The sequence below is a fragment of the Podospora pseudocomata genome (assembly GCF_035222375.1).
Source record: "Podospora pseudocomata strain CBS 415.72m chromosome 2 map unlocalized CBS415.72m_2.2, whole genome shotgun sequence".
Classification (NCBI taxonomy): Eukaryota; Fungi; Ascomycota; class Sordariomycetes; order Sordariales; family Podosporaceae; genus Podospora; species Podospora pseudocomata.
This window is the reverse complement of record NW_026946366.1, coordinates 2,047,611-2,067,629: the sequence shown is the minus strand read 5'-3', so window position 1 is coordinate 2,067,629 and position 20,019 is coordinate 2,047,611. Positions and strand designations below refer to the sequence as shown.

The window sequence follows — 20,019 nt, the reverse complement described above, 5'->3', positions numbered from 1 at the left end:
TGTAGCGACATCTACTTTACACTCTTCCAGATCAGATATGGATGCTGGTAAAAAGGGCTGCTGGGAGTGAGCTGTGAAAAAAGCGTGGAGGTTGTCACTGATTTCCGTTTCAACAAAACCACACTATTTGTGGCCAGCTTTTGCGGTTCTGTGCTCGTGAGAAGATATGTAAAAAATTGTTTTTATAAGCATCATATAGAATAGCCAACATCGACAAGAAGAAGCATTACAGTTTAAAATTCAAGTAAATTATTTTTCTATGTTGTTATTGTGTTTTGTATTCCTCGAAATTAAGATGTATAGCGTCTGAGCCTGGTCCAAAAAACCAAACTATATCCAGTACGCTAACGCCAACCCCCCCTTCTCCTGTCCTCGACCAACCCTACCACAATCCGACCTTGTTGTGATCCCAAACTCCTTTCCCTTCTGAAAAGACAATCTCATACGTTGTTAATCATCCCGTTGGTATCATAAAGCATCATTCATGACTCCATCCCGGCAAACCGTCTGTATTTCCTCCCTCGCTCGTCAAGGTGAAGTGACGGGGGTATCACACTTCGTAACTTCCTGACCTCTAATAAATAATGGCCATCAAAATCATGAGAACATAATCCAACTCTTTCATTTCTTATCCGTTGTTTTCCCCACAATTTCCTTCATAAAGACATAAGTCATAGCTCTGAGTTTTCATCAATATTTCACTCATCCCCCTTAACATCAACAGGAGCCTACCTCCCCCACCCAGGACGGGGGTTATAAAGCAGCCCTGTCCACCTCTGGTATCTCGGACGCCTGGGCGCCTCGAGGAGGTGCCAGTCCAAGTAGTTGTTGACGATGAAGTCGAGGGTGCCCCAGTCCACGTCCTCCCACTTGATGGCGTCCTAGTTCATCTTGTCCCACTTGATCTTGTTGGCGTCAATGTGCTCGCCGGCGTCGTCGAGGATGTCGACCTACTCGCCGAGGTTGCCGGGGCGGTAATATCGGTGGCGGCGGTATCGGTAGAGGTTGTCGTTGTCGCCGTTGTAGGTGTTTTCACCGCCGCTGCTGAAGCTCTCTTGTTCTTGCTCCTTGGCTGGGGTGGTGGGGACCGCGGAAGGCTTGGCTTTAGAGGAGGGCTTGACCACGACGACCTCCTCCTCCTCCCCCTGCCTCCGCGCCTCCTTCTTCCACTTTTTCGCACCACGAGGGTAGACAGGGCTGACACCGTCACCCAGACTGCACATGAGGTGGTCCTCGTCGGTGGCCTTGGTCTGCACCTCGTCGGGGTAGGTGTACTCGTTCCCGCAGGAGAAGACGTCGCAGCCCGAGGTGACGCTGGCCGACTTCCTGGGCCACATCATCTTGACACCGCTGGTGTCGCGGTCGTTGACGATGGCGGAGACGTCAAAGAAGGTCAGGCCCATGTAGCCGTTGAAGGTGACCTCGCCCAGCATGCCGGGGATCCAAGGTTTGCCGTCGGTGACGGACCACCAGTTGCCGATCCAGCCGTGGGGGAAGGACTGGGTGACCTCTTGGTGGGCGGGGACGCGGAGGGGCTTGATTTCCTTGTGGGGGACGCTTGGGGTGAAGACGATGGTGCGGTGCTTGTTGTCTTGGTTGATGAAGGTGACCTTGGGCTCGGCGAGGGCGGAGCCGATCCAGGCCAGGGCCAGCGTCATTGTTCTGAAGAGCCTCATGGTGGCGGATGAACGGACGTGGTAGGGGGTTGGGTGTCAGAGAGAGAAGAAGTCAGGAGACCTCCTTGAGAAGAAGTTTTTTTCTGCTTGGATGAGAATTGACAAGATTTTAAAGTAAGCCCTGAATACCAGCAAAAGCTAGATCATAAGAAGTTGGCAGCCACGTCGAGTACGAATTATTCAGAGTCCGGAATGGTTTGAGGGGGCCTCACTCTACACTCGTGGAGCAACCGAGCAGGAGAGGCATGGAAGGAGAAATCTCAACAGCACTCGCAACGACTCGAGGTGAGGTAACAGACACACTTATATACCATTCCCGAGGCTTCTTGAGCAAATCCACAGACAACCCAGCCATTTCCCCTCCCCGCTCGACTGCCGAAGAAAAGCAATTGTTCTCGCATCGCGGTGTGAAAGGAGGCGTCCCCAGTGCAGACCACCCGCCATCACATTCGTAAGCTTCTGGTGTTTGATCATGGAGGCAGGCTGTCTGTGGACGTACACTGTATGCAAAGTCAGCCAACTTTTCAGTTTCAACTTCTCGCAAGGCTGCCTATCGCAGAGGAGCAGGAAGGTGTTCCTGAAAGCTAACACCCGGAGATCTTCCCCCTTCTCGGGAGGTTAGGCGGTACGCCCACACCAAGACAGCAGCAGAGCACAGAGATAAGAGACACACACACTTCCAACTTTGGATCAAGTGTGGTGTGGCTGCGTGGTGGTTGGGGGGGACTATGTAAGGTGGAGAGCCCAGTCTCCCCTGACTGGGCGGTTCTATCCGTGGTGCAGACGGACTAGGTCCAGGAACGCCTCATCCGCCATTGGTGTGCCTGGTTGTATGGAACATTGAATGTATGCACATGGCAGCCCACGCACGCCTTGAGGGGTAGGTATGGTCGTGTTCAGCTCTTACAGGTCGAGGCGGCTGACAATGGCTGGCACACAGGTTGGGGCTCGCATCGTCACGCCATGTGAAGAAGTCAATTCCGTGGTCCAGATTTGGAGATATGTTTGATAAACCGACGCTGGGAGGGTTGGAGCTCTGCGAGCGGCACCGGCGGCGGAAAGTACTGCAGCCTTGTCGGTATTGTTAGGTTGTGGTACATGTTGTAGATAAGAAACAGCCACACAGAATAGTGATTGCAAAAAACTGCTTGCTCAAACCCCAAGTATCGATCATAGATGCTGGTTTTCATTTCACGCAAAGCTTCCTCGTACCAAGTCAGAACAAGAACATGTTCCAGAGCTGGAGTTCAGCCCTGCCACCCGTACACTAAATCTGGTCTCGCCAAGGCGGCTCCGGGAATTTTAATCGCGGGATGTGACACCGGGAGACAGGGGCTTTGTATTCCTATAAGGCCCCACGAGGACGGCGATGCTAAGCTTGAGGTTGGCCGAATTCAACTACATGGGAGAATTGGGTATCACCGTGTACCCCCACTCCCGTCTTGAGCTGGTTTGCAAGCATTGATGATGTTCTCTTGGTCATCATGACTGTGCGTAGGACAGTGCAGGATGTCTCACCCCGAGACGAAGCTTGTACGCAACGCGAGAACCGCATGTCTTGTGAAGATCCGGGGGGTAAGCGAAGGTCGGAATCGCGACAAAAGGAGTGAAGGCAACGGAAAACCAACTGCCAACACGCAAGCGGAGACACCGAGCGCCAACATTTGCCAGCCACCAGTTTCATGTTTGTGACCATCACCATAGTGAAGCACAGGTGTACCTAGAGAAAAAGCTGGAAAGCTATGCCATTAAAACAGGGTATCGAATTGCGTTGTTTATCGAACTCATCGTGTGGCTCAACCAACCATCGATAGTGATAGAAACAATGATGCTTACATCTACACTCGCATACAGACTCACCGCCACGAAGTCCTCCTCATACTCAGATCATCCTCCAGTTGCGAATACCATTCTCCCTCTTCCTCTCGGTTTGCGCCTCTCGGACCCGGCCCAGACCTCACAATCGCAGGCTGTCGAGGATCACGACGAGCAAATCTCGTGTTGTCTCTCATCTTCAAACCTTCCACAAACTCCAGGAACTTCTGATGCGACAACTGCTGCCTCTAGCTCTCCATCATACTCGTCTGTTCCATCCTCGACCTCGCTTCCCGTATCAGCGCCTTGGCTTCCTCCACCTCAACGCCATCCTGGCAAAGCTCCGTCGCGAGACGATTCGCCGTCTCGTAGTCCTCCACCCTCATGGCATATTTCGCCAACCACATCCGGGCCTTGCTCGTTGCCACCGTAACACCTGTCCCCTCACCAGCCGCCACCCTTTCCCCTCCGCCTTCCCCATCATCTGAGCCCGGGCTATCAGCGCGGACGCCGATGGAATCTCCTAGACCTGGTCCTTGATCATTGGTAACCCCGCCATCCTCCTGAGCAACGCACAACTCCATGTACGCCTTAGCCTCCTCTTCTTCCTCCATCCGATCATACATTGCCGCTATTTGCAGCAGGACCTCAGGATCCATCTGCGTCATCCGATCGATCGTCCCTGTGCTTCCAAAGCTACTTGCTGACGAATCATAGTAGGAATCCGCAAGCAGAGCTCTCTTGAGCGCCTTGATGCCGTCTTTGTCGCGGCCCATCTTTTGCAAGCACGAACCCACCGCCTGCCACATCTTGCCGTCCCAGGGACGCAGACCAGCGGCCTTCTTGTAGTACCATAGTGCATACGCGTGCATTTCGAGTACTTCATATGTCTGGCCAAGGCCGTACCAGGCGCGGTAGTCCCTCCGGTTGACGTCTACTGCTCTTCGGTAGGATTCGATGGCTGCGTGAGTATTCTTCAACTCTACATACTCATGCCCCATGAGTGTCCACGCGGAAAGACATGAGCGGTCCAACATGAGCGCCCGGCGGAAGTAGTGGACTGCTTTGTCGTGGCAAGATAGTAGAGAGTAGTAATTACCAATGACGACGCAAGACTCTGGACGAAACGTATCAATGCTAGAGCATAGATGGGCCAAAAAGGCCAGCTTTGGTCGGAGGTTCAAAACATATAAAATGTTGGAATAATGGTCCAGGGCATCTATCCTCTGGGGATGAAGTCCAAGTAGCTGACTGAATTCTTGTTCGGCTGCTACAAGATCTTTTGAGTGATAATATAGCAGTGCTTTGTCGGTTAGAAGGAACGATGATGTTGGGAACACGACCAGCAAGTCGTTCAGAGCATTGGCGATCTCACCACCTTGCTGGTAAAGGTTGATCGAAGCATGGGCGTGAAAGATGAAAGACATGATGTTCTGGGGTAGCTTTGGTGTTACTTCGTTCAGCTGTTCAACTCTGGTGATGAGGTTGGTGATCTCCATCCAAGCACCCCAGTTCCACGGAAATAGTTGCACACTTTCAACCAAATACTGCAAAGCAGCCCTGTCGTTCTTCTCCTTCACCAAAACCATGCCGTAGAGATACTCGAGGAAGCCCTGGCTGGGCGCAACATCGCCTCCCTCCGACTTTCGCTGGTCGAACCACTTTGTGAGGAACCGACTGACCACGGCCAACTGTTTGTTCGTAATCGTCCCCAAGTCTTGCGGCCCCATGATCATTTCAGATTCCTCCTCCTTTCGCTTCTCGCCCGAGATCATTTTGGCATACAGCGCGAGAAATAAGCTTTTTTGGCTGATCTGAGGTAAAGCTCTCTCCGAAGGTAGAACAACCGAAGGCCCCTGCTTTTCTCTCCCTTCCGTAGTGGTGGCATCGTCTACTTTTGTCCCCAACATCTCTGCCAATGAAGACTCGGGAAGGAATACGGCGGCACATCTGTCGAACTCCTTGCAGTCGAATAACGATTTGGCGAGAAGGTAACGGCTGAGCTCCTTGGCTTCGAGAGCCGCTTCGGCAGGATCATGATTTGGTGTGAAAGCGGGATGAATGTAAGACGATGGTAAGTCTTGCGTTGCTTTAAAGTCGGCAGCAGATGGTTGAGGAAGCGCATCGAGAAGTTCGGCCGCCCTATGTACACCGAGTGTTAGTTGATGAAGTGTTTAACAAGGTAGCCATGATGGACCAAATACCATTTGGCAGCGTGGTAAAGACATCTTTCGGAGCATTTTACCACTGCTATTTGCAGCGTATCTCGTAGTTGCAAAGCATCCTTTGCAGAGAGGCCCATGGTGGTGGCTTTGTGGTTGTGGTGCAACCCCTCCAGTGACGAGGGTGTTGTTAAATGGTCTTGTCTTGGCTAGGATGTACCAAAACAATAGCTCCAAATGGGGAGGGGAGATATGTTTGATATCGGTCCCAAAACGGCGGTTAACCAGGCGTTTGTCAATCAAGCATAACGGCGGCCAAATATCTAAAGCCAAAAATGCAATCGTGGATTTCGTCGCAACATATGGGTGACAGCAAGGCGCAGTTGTCAATGACGAAACCCCCAACAGGAACGCGTTTGTCTTCGGTCCACCGCGACAGACAGCGCCAAGACATTTCCCCCTGTCCTGTCCCCTGGTCCCTTGGAAATCTGCCAGCCCCACTTCCCGCCGCCAGCACGACAGCCAGCCAGCAAAACAGCTCACCGCCTGCTCGAATGAGCCATCAGGGTTCTCTTATCGCCATAATCGCAGCTCCCCACAACAAAGGGGGGCAAGGAGGGGTCGTGAAATTGGGGAGAAACCGCCGAGTACGTAACGGCCCAGTTGTTGATATCCACCTTTGTCACTTGTGGTACCTGATCGGTAGAATCGCCTTGTCACTTGTTATTATTCTCCCGTGATACCCAAACAGGCAGTAAATCGGCAACTGCCCGCCCCTTTCCCCTTCGCTTGTAATTTATATGTAAGGAAACACACCCCCCGCACCTCTCCCGCTTCCTTGCTTCCCCCGAACCCCTATCTTCTCCAACCTTCCGAATAGCGGCCCAAGCTGACCGACGGTGAACACTTCGTCTCTTCAGAGATCCCCAGACAAGATGGCTGCGCCGCAAAAGACCACCCTCCAGGAATTCGAGTCCGTCTTCCCCAAGCTCGAGGAGGTTCTACTCGAGCATGCCAAGTCGTACAATCTCCCCGAGAAGGAGCTCGCTTGGTACAAGAAGGTAGGCCTCCCGTTCCATGTATCAAGCTGGCCGCAGTAAACAAGACTAACATGCCTTTCCTCCCAGTCCCTCGAGATCAATGCCGTCGGCGGCAAGTGCAACCGCGGCATGTCGGTCCCCGACTCCGTCTCCCTCCTCCTCGGCCGCCCCCTCACCGAAGATGAGTACTTCAAGTCGGCCACTCTCGGCTGGATGACCGAGCTCCTCCAGGCCTTCTTCCTCGTCTCGGACGACATCATGGACTCGTCCATCACCCGCCGCGGCAAGCCCTGCTGGTACCGCCACGAGGGCGTCGGCATGGTCGCCATCAACGACGCTTTCATGCTCGAAGCGGCCATCTACACCCTCCTCAAGAAGTACTTCCGCGACCACCCCCGCTACGTCGACCTCCTCGAGCTCTTCCACGAGGTCACCTTCCAGACCGAGATGGGCCAGCTCTGCGACCTCCTCACCGCCCCCGAGGACGTCGTCAACCTCGACAACTTCTCCATGGAGAAGTACCGCTTCATCGTCATCTACAAGACGGCCTATTACTCCTTCTACCTCCCCGTCGCTCTCTCTTTGCTCCTCCTCGACATCGCCACCCCTGCCAACCTCAAGCAGGCCGAGTCCATCCTCATCCCTCTGGGTGAGTACTTCCAGATCCAGGACGACTACCTCGACAACTTTGGACTTCCCGAGCACATTGGCAAGATCGGCACCGACATCATGGACAACAAGTGCTCCTGGCTCGTAAACCAGGCTCTTGCCATTGTCACCCCCGACCAGCGCAAGATCCTCGAGGAGAACTACGGCCGCAAGGACAAGGCCAAGGAGACGGTCATCAAGAAGCTGTATGACGATCTCAAGCTTGAGCAGCGCTACCAGGATTATGAGGAGAAGTTTGTCACTGAGATCCGGGAGCGGATCGGCCAGATTGATGAGGCCGAGGGGCTCAAGAAGAGCGTGTTTGAAGCTTTCTTGGCCAAGATTTACAAGCGCAGCAAATAAATGCCTGGTTTCCCTGGAGGAGGACTTCATAAGAAGGGGGCTGCAATAAAAAGCGAGCGTCGTTGGGATTTCCTTCCCATACCTATGGAAGGCCATCTCGGGTTGCAACTCTTGACATGAAAAAAGAATAATAAATCAGAATAGTAAAGCAATACACCTAACCTAATCATATAAACACATGGATGGCACTCGAATAACTGAAACAGTGAAGTAAAAAGTTGATTGTCTAAGTCCTTGTCTATGTATTCTATGTATTCTATGTTTGTATATGCGCAGGTTCCATTTACACGATGTCCAAGAAGCCATGCTATGGATTTGATAGCCGCTTTTACAGCTGCCAAACTCTGAAAGGACAATAACCCAACAAGAACAAACTCCAAACGACCAAGAACACACACACAATAAAGCACAGCAGAACAATTACAACACAAGGTCAATACAAAAAACATCTCTTTCCGGTTGTTCATTCAACCCCCCCAACAACCTCTGAGCTACACAGAGACAGACCTGCACCTTCATAACTTTCTTCCTTTCCTCTCCCCTTCCACCCGCTAATAAACAAAAATATGTTTGACTTTTTTTGCTTTTCCCAGACCAAATTTCATAAACACATGACAGACACACAACAACAGAACATCAGAAAGAAAAAAACCGAAGTAATCGCGTGTGAACACATAAAACATCCCATCAGTATATAACCACCAAAAACACCCCAAGTCAGAGAGATAACCAGCAAAAGACTAATACAAAGTCCCAACTCTCGAATTAAACCAGAGAAATAAAAAAAATAAAAAGACCGGCTTGTTCAAAGCTAAAATAACTCCCAAAATCAACCAAAACATCACCCACCCCCTCTGTCCTGTCCGTTAACAGACCTGTATCTGTTCCCCGTGTCATCAATCCCAATGGGTATCATGCGTAGTTGTAGTATGTCCTGTAGACCTGGAAGTCCAAAATTACTGAGGTTGACTCCCACCACTCGTGGTTCTCAACCTCCCCATCCGAGTCCCCTCCTGCTGCTGCTTCTGCAACTCCTTCTGTTGCTGCAAAACATATTGCATCACTCTCGGATCTGGCTGCGTCCCCAGCCCATTATTATCCACGAACCCACCACCACCGCCCTGCCCAGCAAGCGACATCCCCCTTTGCCTTCCATAGTCCCCTCCTGGTGGGTAGCCGCCTCCACTCCTCATCGTATCACCAGTGCCCGGCCTTATCCCTCCACCACTACTCCTCACCGTCCCCCTTCTTCCCAACACCATGCTATTTTGCAGCCCAGCACTAGTCCCAGGCCTCATTCCCAGCTGCTGCTGCTGCTGCTGCTGCTGCTGTTGTCTCTGCATCATCAAAGCCTGCTGCTCGCTCCGATGAATCAACGCCTTGGGGGGCTGCTCAATCTTCGCCGCGCCCGAAACCAACGCCGGCCCGGTAGCCAAATCAACCAACGGTCTCCCATCCTGAGGTTTCACCGCCCGTCCTTTATTCTCCCTCGACCACTGCGGCGCCTCCTGAAATTCGGGGGTCAAATCAAGGAGGGGTTGAGGCTGCTGCCTCATCGGTCGACGGGGCTGTGGGTTCGACGCTGGCTGGTTAAACTGCTGTTGAGGAAGCGGTACCGGATGACCAACACCACCACCACTACCCAAACTGTTACCATGTGATCTCCGCTGAGACACTGACCGTCCAAGACCGCCCATCATTCGAGATCCTGCACTCGTACTAGGGCGCCGTTGTATCAAAATCTGAGGCGGCATCGACTGCTGATGATATAGCTGCTGCTGCTGCTGCTGTTGTTGTTGCTGCTGCTGCTCAATAAGACTGCGTTGCTGTCTTGAATGCTCCGCCGCAGAAGCAAACCAACCAACTTGCTCGTTTCTCCCTCTAGCGGCCGTGCTAGTACTAGGAATGGCGTCCCTAGGAATCGACCGAACAGAATCTGGGCTTTGCGGTCGCCGGTCTGTAGTTGAAACAGTCCTCGAGTGGTCGACAAAACAACTACCGCTCCCACCACTCTCGCCCGCCGCCGGGGTGGGGGGAAATGCTCGCCTACCACCAGCACCTGCTGTTCCGGCTACCGTTGCCGACTTGGACTCCAGCTGCTGCTTTCGCTCTTCATATGCCGCGCCAAGCAGCGAGTTTTCGGGAAAAGCGGCAGCAGCAGATGGATCATTCCTCTCGGCGCCGTCAACCAGCGTCCAATCCTTGCCAAAATCGTCGATTGACTTGTTGAACCGGTCGAGATCGATCAGCGGTTTAAACGCTCCAATGGTGTAAGGCGATTCGTCCACTGAAATCCTTGTTTTGTGCCCGTTTCCTAACCCAACCTCCTTCACCGTCCTCCTTGGCTCGGCTGCCACGGTCATGATTTGTGGTGGTTTTTCGGGCTCGGGCTCTCTCAGCAGACTCTTGGCCAGGTGCCAGTTCCTCCAGGCCTGTACGTGACTCTGAAACCTTCTGATAATCTCCTTGTCTTCGGCAGAGACATACTGCACATACTTGTCCGTGTTTTCAAACGTGTTGATTCTCTCCTGGCTCTTCATGGCGATGACGTTTCTTTTTGGTGGTTTCAGGTGTCTCCTCAGCTGAGCTTCCGTCGGGTGGTACATGTCGTAATCTGAGAGATGGCATATAGCCACAACGTCCTTGTCGCCACGTTTTGGGTTGCTAGATTTCGAAGCAATCATTCTTCCGTCTTCATACAGTATGATATACCGCTTCACCCATTTGAATTTCGGACCTGGGCCCCGATAGTACATGAACAAGCAAAAGCCCGGTGGTGCCTCGCGAGTCTGGGGCGCACCTTCAAGATCCAGCTTCAAGCCGTGTGGTGGGCCATCATGAAACAGGGCGAGTGTGTTTTTCGAGTCTGGGCCCCAAGTGTCCATCACATGGCGCAGTCGCTCCTGTCGGCGCAGCGGTCTTTCGAGGCCGAAAGCATTGTACTGTTCAATCAGGACACCAGACGATAATTCTGCCAACTGCCCCAGAGACTTCAGCTCCACGAGTACATCGTGTGCTGTGGTTTCGCGACTAATGGCAACATCCACAAAGTCGTTCTTACACAAAATGGTGAGCGACTGCATAAAAACCTGTTAGTGAACCCTTCCCCGGAAGTGTGATGTCACATTGGCCCACTTACATCTCGTGCGCCAGTGCTCGTCTGTCCACCTGCCTTGATGTAATGTCGAGGCATGATTTTCTGAGCCGGGGATTGGCTGCCAGCGGTTTGGCTGGTGATGTCTTTCTCCTTGTCCTTTGATGAAAAAAACGACCACTGGGAAAGGGAGGAATTGGGTGAGACGGGCGAAGCGGTTTTCTGTGAGGTGGTTGGAGTGGAATCCGGAGAGGTAGGAGGCGAGGTCTTGGACTTGCGTCGTCGACGATCGGAGGAAAAAAACTTGTCCAGCATCGGACTGAATCCCATGGGGGACGTTGCTGAAAGGGGCGTGAGCGGCGGTACCGCGGATAGCTGCAGGTGCTGGTGCGCCTGCTGTTGGACGTCGCAGTCTGACTTCCGCTGTTCGGCAAGGGTCCCGTTCGTTTCGGCTTCCAGCCGTGCCACCTCGTGCTCCCCGCGGACAAACTGCGGCGTCTCGTGCCTGCGCCGTGTTTCGTGCTGCTGGTGTTGCTGCTGGTTGATGTTGATGTCTGACAAAGGTGACGATGGTTGAAGTTGTTGGGACGGTTGAGACGATGGTGACGGTGGTGACGGTAGTGGTATGCTCCGGACATCAATCTTCTTATTACTATTACCATTACCATTAACCGGGCCTGGGAGGGTGCTGGCAGGTGCAGGTGATGGGCGGGACAAGCAAGCAAGCTTCTCGGTAAGGTTGTCGTGCGGCGTGTGCCCCGCCAGCCTGAACTTATTATTCACGTCATCGGCACCGACGAGCCTGGGTTGAGCACGATTCCCCCCGTCCTTTCTCAACGACAGGGGCTGCGGCAGCAGGAGAGGCTGAAGAGGCGGGAGCTCGAACAATGGGTTGAAGGCAGTTCCAGTCGTTGCAGTTTCTCTGCTTCCAGGTCCCTTCTCAACAGCCAATGGCAGTATCTCCCGCATCTCCTCCAGCAGCGACGAGAGCGAGCGAGACCGTCTCCTGCCCCCTCCCCTTCCCCTTCTCACCCCCCAGCTGTTTGTGGTACTGGTGCTGGTGCTGGTGCTGGTGCTGCTCTCGGTTGCCATGCTGCTGCTAGTTGTGCTAGCGGGCAGCCAGCCATCGTCTACTGCAAGCCTGGCCGCCCAAACATTCCCCGTCTTGCCTGTCAGGGCATGGCGTCTGCTGCCTCTGAGTGTTGGTGAGAAGTGGATGGTGTTGGTCTGGTTGGTGGCTGCCATGGCCGGCTTCCTTGGCACCTGTCTGCTCAGGTGGCGTGGATCCTTGGCGGTCCGTTACTCTGTGCTTACCAGGTTTCGGGGGGGCCGGCGGCGGCCGAGGTGTCACGATCAGTGGGGACTCAGCGGTTCAGGGGTCCTGCCACAGGGGTCCGGGGCTGCTGCTGGAGATAGCCGACGCCAACCACGTCGTCGGGTTGCCTGAGATCGATCGGAAGGGTTTCCAGGCTATGTATGTGGTGCAGGCTGCAGAGCCAATCTTTTCGTTTTTAGGGGACGAGATCCAAGCAGAAAGAGAGAGAAGGAAGGGATCTGATCCGGAAATGATTAAGTAATTACAAGGCAAACCACCTCTCCCTTCATCTCGATATACAGAGCTTTTCACGGGTACAAACATGTGCCTGCCTTTGCGCGGAATTTGCACGGCTCCTTCAAACGCGGAAATCCACGCAAACTTGCATTCGTCACGGCCTTCGGCAATATGACGCTATACGGTATCCAGTATGGATTCGCCGAACAACTCACTGATCACTGTCTTGAAGGTTGCAAAGGGTGGGAAGCAAGGGTCGCTCAGGGCTCTATCTCGATTCTCAAGTCATAACACCATCACATACCAACCCCTGAGCACACCTCCCGCTCGCCGCGTTTCTGTCAAGCCTGGCATGCCAAGGGGCAGCTGTCCAAGTATCGAGATTCAGCGGGCGTGTCTCCCATGTCTCACACCTCCCAATCATCAGTGTCTAAAAGCCCTAAACTCCCTTCTCCACCATCCCACGAAATCCTGGGTCGACACGTCAATGCCCAAGTCTTTCAATGCCTTGGTACTGAGGTGACAATCGTAAGGCCGCTGGACACTTGCATTCGGGTCGTTCCCTTCCGTGTTGGGCTTGATCCGGTCGATGGGCAATCCGTTGATCTCTGCAAATAACTGACAAATCTCATACTTGGTGTACTTATCCTCGCTCGAGAATTGGAGAATCTTCGGCAGCGAGTTCCGATCACTGGTCTCTAGATACTTGGCAGCGATGTCTACCAGGGACCATTAGCCTCCCCGTTCCTTAAAAATTGTCGGGGTTGTTGGGGGCAAACTCAGAAAATGCTCACCTTTGAGCACCCGGCCAATGTCCTCGGTGTTTGTTGGGTAGCGGAGAGCCCAATGATCCATGTTGATATTGGCACCCTCCTGCTGAGCTTTGAGTACTGAATCCATCAAGACATTCACCGCACTTTCAGCGTTGCTCTTAGCTGAGCCGTAGAGGACGGGTACACGTAACACCACTCCCAGACCTTCCTTTCCGGCCATCTTGAATTCATGGAGGACTGCCCGCTCGCCCTCGAGCTTGGTCTGTCCATACAGGTTGGTCGGGGCAGGCTCGGCGTTGTTCTCATAAGGAGCATCGCCGGGCTTGCCGGGGAACACGTAGTCGGTGGAAATGTAAGTCAACAAGATGCCTCTCTCTGCGCAGAGCCGAGCAAGTGTGCGAGGTGCCTCGACGTTGAGAGCTCGTGTTCCCTCGGGGTCTTTGTCAACCTTGTCGGGAAACCTGTTGGCAGCGGCTTTGATAACATGTGGGTTAGTTTGAGAGCTGTGCTATCAAACCAGATGAGATGCTAGTCTTGACGTACAGTGAACCACCACTTGTGGTCTGCGTTATTGTTAGTCAGTCACATCTCTTTTGTTTGCTGTGTGATACGTACTTGACATCGTCGAGGACCTTCTTCAGCTCATCAGCATTGGTCAAGTCAACCTTCAAGATGTCAGTGCCATCAGCGCGGGAGAAGCCAGTTCCTTTGACAGTCCAGTCATTGTTTGCAAAAGCCTTAAGCACCTGCCTCCCCAACAGGCCGGTAGCTCCCGTGACAACTGCTGTCTTGCCGCCCATAATAGAAATCGAAGAGTATGGTAGAAGGCTCGTGGTGAAACTGGCCGGAAGCTGCCCTCCGAATCGCTTGCATTGGGCGCAGAGGGGTAACGTCCGTCATCGCCCTTGTCCGCGTGGGTTAGGGTTAATGTCGCGGCCCAGGTTCAATTCATGAACATTCTAACAGTTTGATATTCATACTACTCATTATTCAAGTAACCGCTGAATAAATAAAATCACCAAAACAGTGTTCTTCCGGCCATTTAATCCTCGTCTTCAACCTTGTCCTCCACCATCTCCTTCGCAGTGTTATTCACAATCTTCTCTGTCACCGGTCTCTCCCCTCCACTGAAACTACCGCTGACACTTCTCAGTCCACCAGTATTACTCACACTGATGCTCCCCTTCCTATCCCCCGTGGCAAACCCCACCGTGACTTCGGTGGCACTAGGCGGAGTCCCCATCATCATGGCCGGAATACTAATCGGACTAAGCTGTTTCCCAAAGTCATCGAACCCAGGCGGCACCGGGATCCTTATATCCTCTGGGCTGCCAGGTATCATCCGCGGGTCGAGGCCCGGAATGTGAATTCGCTTTGCCTCGTTCTGATATGCTGCAGGAATGATCTCGATAATTTCGTCTCGGGGGAACTTAAGCTTGGGAATGTCTCGAGTAGAGCAGTGCATTAGGTAAGAGTACAGAACCCTCAAGACCGACTCGTGGGCGATGATCAAAAGATCATTTTGCTCACGCTCAAGCTCAAGAATGATGGGTTCGAGGCGCACGGCTAGGTCGTGGTAGGACTAAAAGGGGGTTAGGGGACAATATAAATAATCAAGGAAAGAAAAAGAAAAAGAAAACATACCTCAGCGCGGGGATACCGATGATGATACGGATCCAACTCGTGCTTCTCCACCTCTTCAGGATACAAATTTCTGATCGCCCTCTCCGAGAGCTTCTCACACACTCCCGGGTTAATTTGTGACATTTGGCTTCTGTGTCGAACTTTGTACCCCAACTTCTCAAGAGGCTCGGCTGTCTGAATTGTCCGCAGCCTGGTCGACGTCCAAATCGTGAGCGGACGCAGAGGAACATCAGGGCCGCCCTGATCGATAATCGCCTGTCGCTCTTGCTCTCGATGCCGCATAAGCGTCTCGGCCATAACTTGAGCATACGCCTCACCCTCGGCGGAGAGCGGCGCATCGGCCTTGTAAGAATCCTCCTCAGTAGCGGTACCTGCACGGACAAAGAAGGTGGTACGGTGTTTGATGTGGAGGTTGGTGAGATAGAAGACGATGCGGTGCGAGAGGTAGTTGAAGCTGACGTTGTTGTAAAAGAAGGCCTGGCCAGCGTTGATCATCTTGACGTAGTTGAGCTCTTCCTCTGCCATGGTTTCGAATACGGGAATCTTCGTCTCGATGCGTTTGAGATAGCGTTTGGCGGCCTCATCTGGGTCCATGCCGTGGAACTGCACACTGTGAGCATTTCCGTCTGCTCGCAAGGCGCAGCTACCATTGTTTTTTGTACTTACATCGGGAGACGAAATCTTGACATTTCGGGCGTTTTCTTTGAGGATCTCTTGATCATCCACAAAAGACTCGATAAACAGTGTCTGAACATCATGCTTGGCAAATTCTTTGGCAAGGGCACGACGGCCGCTTGCGGTGGGATTCACGGCGTCGTAAATCGCAACCTGACCATTTTCATGGTTCAGCCAGCCGTAAATATCCTCCCTGCATTTCTTGAGGATTTTCTGGCGAAGCATGACAGACGCTGGCGAGGCATTGGGGTAGAAATAGTCCTGTGGAACATGGCCTCCTTGGCCAACCGTAGCTCGGCGGTAGTCACCAAGGTGGAATATGCGAGTCTTGACACCAAGCCTATGGGTATGTTAGTTTCACATTGCGTCCTGCCACATAGAAGGGGAACATACCAAGAGAGATAGCGAGCCATGGAGACACAGATGTGACTGATATACTGCTTGTCAGCCACGAAACGGTGCATGTGGTTTCACCGAGGGGAACCTACGTCTTTCCTCTAGCTGGAAGGCCAACCATTACGATGGCGATTCTCCCCGAATGGAAGAGACGACCAGACATGGTGCTGTACAACTGGGCTGGGGCCAAATTGCCCACCTCGCTTGGGACATCGTGAATACCATCGATGAAAGTTGAACTCTTGCGGCGGTAGCGTGGGGCATTGGCCGCGATTTCGGCAGTTCTATCATCATTAGCAATGCTGTCCCTGATGCCCTTCATTGATCGAGGCTCGACGGAGCTGTGCTGTCTAGGAGTCTCCACCATTGACTTACAGGAGTGTATCCATGGTGACTGTTCAAGACTGTCCGCGTTTTGTGAGCGTCCAGTAGGATGTACACGGGAGAGAGGGTAATATTCTGCGCCTCGGATTACGAAGTGATCTTTGCAACTGGTGATACCCCTCTTTTATCTTCAACCTTGCCAAGTCAGGTAGGTCGTAGGTCGAGATAGATTTTGCCAAGAAAGACGTCTAACTCGACGAGAGGCCGTGTGTGGATGAATATGTTTGTCACACCAGCTGTGGATGAAGAAGAGGGCTTCCCAAAGCTCGGATTCGGCGTCGCCTCTTTATACAGAATGATGTAACAGGCGACTTATGGGCCACAGATAAGCATTGGCGGGCAAATCTCAGATGAGGAGCGAAGTTCGTGGGACTTGGGCCTGGTATGGGGACTCCACTTTCAGCGTGGAGGTTAAACGGGATGGAGAATGGGGGACAAGATGAACGACAAGCGGATGAAACAAAATCAGAAGCCGTGAGCAAATGGAAGCGTGTAGTGTAAGGGCGGCGAATGCGACGCTGCTATCCGCTTAGAGACGACCGACGTGAAGCAAGTGCAAGAGGCTCCCACGGGGCGCTATTAAGATCGAAGGTGGAAGAATCCGGGCTTCCGCTGGAGGGAACGGGCCAAGGGCGAGGCGCCACTGCGCATTACCTATGTGCCTACCTTATACTGTTAGTGATCAACCCTCCCGTCAAACAAGGGAACGGCCACTGTGGCACGTCAAAGATCATGAGTTGAATATACTGCAACTAGGAGACATTCAACACACAGCTACCCCTCACTCGGATAGAATTTCAAGTCTCCAGTCTTGCCGTCTGGAAGAGGCATATGTGACATGTAGTTTTGATGTTTCAATGACTTTCTTTATCGCATCTTATCGGGTGCGATGCTGGGCAAGAGATTTGCTCCTACCTACTTAGTGTAGTACCTGGATACTTCTCTATGTACGGAGTTTTTCGTACAGAATTCGGTCGTGACTTTCTCCGGACCCGGCCGTGGCGGGCGGTTCGGTGTCGTCACCTGGATTTGGGTGCTGCGAGTTCTGCTCGTTCCTTGGCGACCACTAACAAACATGGAGCAAGCCCCACCAAAAAATGCAGCGCAAGGGCCAACAAACTGGGCAAGCCTGCTGCACCGCGAAATTTTTGGCCTGGCTCTTGCCTTCGTCAAGCTCAGGTCTTAGCAAACCAGACGAGAGTCTCCAGCAAGCTGCTCAAACTCCACGACATCGAGAGAACCCCTCGGACCAGCCCCGGCGATTTCACTACCACCTGCCCTCTCCTCCCGCCGAGGAAACTTCCGTTTCGATATAGAATCAGCCGAAACCAGCCCTCACAAGCTGCGATTGCTCTCATAATGGCGTCCAGCTACAGCTCGCCATTTGCGGCATTGCAAAATAACCCCATCTTCTCCGGTCTCTCAGATGTTTACAATGCTTTCCAAGAGAGGAGAGCAAAGCTCGGCTTGTCAAATCCCGGAAAGGTAGAAGACATCTCCAAGGGTATGTGACTCTATAGAAGAAAAAGACGTTAGCATTGGGAAGTAGCGCTGACTGTGTCCAACTTGCAGAGGTCAACAGAGATGTTCTTGCCCAGCAGCACATGTTCTCCGGCCTTCGCGCCGAGCTCACAAAGCCTTTCAGCCTGAGCCCTCTGTACGTTTCCTTCTATACAACGGCAACCATGATTTCAACATGTACCAGCGTCACCGCGATGCGCCGATGGATATGGTTGCTGGCGGCCGAAGTTACAAGACATGATCCTAACTGGCAATCTCAAGGTTTCAAGTATCACATCAGTTTGCGCTGGGCGAGCGTCTGAACCCCTATACATTTGCAGCTCTTTACGGAACCAACCGGGTATGTGACTTGGCGGGACTATTACTTCTGGCATTTTCTAATATGTGGTGGATAGTGTTTCGCCCAGGGCAGCATTGATGAGGTTGGCGCTCTTTCTGGACGATTCAACTGGAGATGGGGCCCCGACTCGACACACGTCAGCAAGTCGCAGTTCCAGGTCGGCACCGGACAGGGTGATTCCATCCAGCTCGAGCACGAATACAATGGCGCCGACTTTGTGGCCTCACTCAAGGCCCTCAACCCCTCCGTCCTCGAGGGCGGTTTGAGCGGTATCCTTATCGGTCATTACATGCAGTCGCTCACTCCCAAACTTGCCGTCGGCCTCGAAGCTGTTTGGCAACGTCAGTCGAGACTCGAACCTCCGGTAACGGCTGTCAGTTATGTTGCCCGTTACAAGGCCGAGGACTGGATCGCCAGCGCTCAGTTGCAGGCCCAGGGTGCTCTGAATACCTCGTACTGGCGCCGCCTCTCTGACAAGGTTCAGGCTGGTGTCGATATGTCGCTTAGTGTTGCTCCTGCTAACCCCATGTTGGGTGGCGGTCTCCAGAAGGAGGGCGTTACTGCTTTCGGAGCCAAGTACGACTTCAGAATGTCGACTTTCCGGGCGCAGATCGACTCGAAGGGCAGACTTGGCTGTGTGCTCGAGAAGCGCGTCATGGCTCCTCTCATGATGACCTTCTCTGCTGACGTTGACCACATGACGGTACGTAATTGTACCATAACAAATCGCCAACGTTTCACTAACTTTGTCAATAGCAACAAGCGAAGGTGGGCGTTGCGATTGCCATCGAGGCTGCCCCTGAGATGGACGAGCAGGAGATGATGGCCGCCTCCCAGGCTGCCCCGGTCAACATCCCCTTCTAAATGTTGCCGCAGGTCCGCGGATAATGTAAGATATTACAGGCCTTGTATCTTCGCCCCTCACGCTCGAGATCGCATATCCAACTTAATTCCCGCCCAGTTCCTGTCGGGCAGTGACAACTGACCAGTTTGCCGGATGCCATTGCCGGTGATGATGCTCGCAATCTGTTATCCTTTCTTCACCCCCTGTTCACTATGAAGGATTGGCTTCCGTGGCCCGCCTACGACCAATAACGACATCGGCAAGGGGTTTCTGTCGATCACGAGCGCAACGGTCATTGAATGATGGCCTTTTATGGACGGGACGATGGACGTTTCCTGTTCTTTTTGACCCCCATTCCGCGCTCACGATATCTCTCTCCGAACACTAAGAGAAGCATGCCCCCCAGTCCTCGACCTAATCATTTTCAGAAGACGGTCAATATATGTGGCGATGATGTCCAAAGAGAGAAAGTGGCGCGAATCTGTACTATAGATGTTTTGAATTATGGCGGTGGCTGGGTGGGGTTTTGGGGTTTGGGTTGGTTTGTGGTTGCAAGTGGTCTTTTCATTTTGTCTTTCTCCCCATTCTTGTCAAAAGCTGTCTTTTCTCATGACGACATACCAAAACACTGGGGGCGGGGGTGAAGGAAAGGGAAAGGAGCAGAACAAGAGATCGTCCGCGACAAGCAAAGTTTGCCGATGCGCAAATATTACCAGAGGTCAGTCGATTTGGGCCCGAGTCCGTCTATTCCCATATCCAGCGCGATGTGGCTCAGTACAGGCTTGGTCCTAATGCTCATCAATGGCCAACGCCTGGTGGTACTTCAAGGCTTTCTATCTATTGTGCCTCCTTCCAGATTGTGTATATATATAAACCCCCGGTGCTGTAAAATAACGAATTATTTCTCCTTGTCCATGTTCCCACATGCATTTCTTTATAACAGAACGAACCAATTTATACTGATGGTGATTGCAAAGGCATCGCACGACACAGAAAGGGTGGGACATTTTGCGCTGGTTGCCATACAGTTGTCCGTGGTTGCTGCCGTGTACGTGTGAGATACCTAGGGAAAATAGCAGAAATTCCTAACTC

At 52.7% G+C, this 20,019-nt stretch overlaps 7 protein-coding genes across 7 annotated transcripts; 2 read left to right on the top strand and 5 right to left on the bottom strand.

Annotated features, from left to right (window-relative positions):
• Nucleotides 1-950: 950 nt before the first annotated feature.
• QC762_210640 (uncharacterized protein) lies at nt 951-1,676 on the bottom strand (the record flags this gene model as incomplete). The annotated part of the gene is made up of 1 exon (XM_062887963.1): nt 951-1,676. The coding sequence occupies one exon, from the start codon at nt 1,674-1,676 to the stop codon at nt 951-953; it is 726 nt and encodes a 241-aa protein (XP_062746149.1).
• Nucleotides 1,677-3,408: 1,732 nt separating this feature from the next.
• On the bottom strand, nt 3,409-6,113 carry cut23 (Anaphase-promoting complex subunit 8). The gene is made up of 2 exons (XM_062887962.1): nt 5,696-6,113; nt 3,409-5,633 (listed from the first exon to the last, which is right to left on the bottom strand). The coding sequence occupies exons 1-2, from the start codon at nt 5,791-5,793 to the stop codon at nt 3,740-3,742; spliced, it is 1,992 nt and encodes a 663-aa protein (XP_062746148.1). The 5' UTR covers nt 5,794-6,113; the 3' UTR covers nt 3,409-3,739.
• QC762_210620 (uncharacterized protein) lies at nt 6,086-7,915 on the top strand. Its single transcript, XM_062887961.1, has 3 exons — nt 6,086-6,455; nt 6,574-6,714; nt 6,781-7,915. Exons 2-3 carry the CDS (start codon nt 6,589-6,591, stop codon nt 7,702-7,704), a joined length of 1,050 nt encoding a protein of 349 aa, XP_062746147.1. The 5' UTR covers nt 6,086-6,455; nt 6,574-6,588; the 3' UTR covers nt 7,705-7,915.
• A 240-nt stretch (nt 7,916-8,155) lies between these two features.
• On the bottom strand, nt 8,156-12,043 carry QC762_210610 (uncharacterized protein; the record flags this gene model as incomplete). Its single annotated transcript, XM_062887960.1, has 2 exons — nt 8,156-10,781; nt 10,844-12,043. The coding sequence occupies 2 exons, from the start codon at nt 12,041-12,043 to the stop codon at nt 8,661-8,663; spliced, it is 3,321 nt and encodes a 1,106-aa protein (XP_062746146.1). The 3' UTR covers nt 8,156-8,660.
• Nucleotides 12,044-12,773: 730 nt separating this feature from the next.
• On the bottom strand, nt 12,774-13,923 carry QC762_210600 (uncharacterized protein; the record flags this gene model as incomplete). The annotated part of the gene is made up of 3 exons (XM_062887959.1): nt 12,774-13,069; nt 13,145-13,584; nt 13,739-13,923. 3 exons carry the CDS (start codon nt 13,921-13,923, stop codon nt 12,774-12,776), a joined length of 921 nt encoding a protein of 306 aa, XP_062746145.1.
• A 242-nt stretch (nt 13,924-14,165) lies between these two features.
• QC762_210590 (uncharacterized protein) lies at nt 14,166-17,046 on the bottom strand (the record flags this gene model as incomplete). The annotated part of the gene is made up of 6 exons (XM_062887958.1): nt 16,214-17,046; nt 15,931-16,122; nt 15,836-15,871; nt 15,434-15,782; nt 14,768-15,370; nt 14,166-14,705 (listed from the first exon to the last, which is right to left on the bottom strand). Exons 1-6 carry the CDS (start codon nt 16,225-16,227, stop codon nt 14,166-14,168), a joined length of 1,734 nt encoding a protein of 577 aa, XP_062746144.1. The 5' UTR covers nt 16,228-17,046.
• A 67-nt stretch (nt 17,047-17,113) lies between these two features.
• TOM40 (translocase of outer mitochondrial membrane) lies at nt 17,114-19,877 on the top strand. Its single transcript, XM_062887957.1, has 5 exons — nt 17,114-17,726; nt 17,795-17,879; nt 18,005-18,083; nt 18,139-18,786; nt 18,840-19,877. Exons 1-5 carry the CDS (start codon nt 17,168-17,170, stop codon nt 18,945-18,947), a joined length of 1,479 nt encoding a protein of 492 aa, XP_062746143.1. The 5' UTR covers nt 17,114-17,167; the 3' UTR covers nt 18,948-19,877.
• The last annotated feature ends 142 nt before the right edge of the window (nt 19,878-20,019 follow it).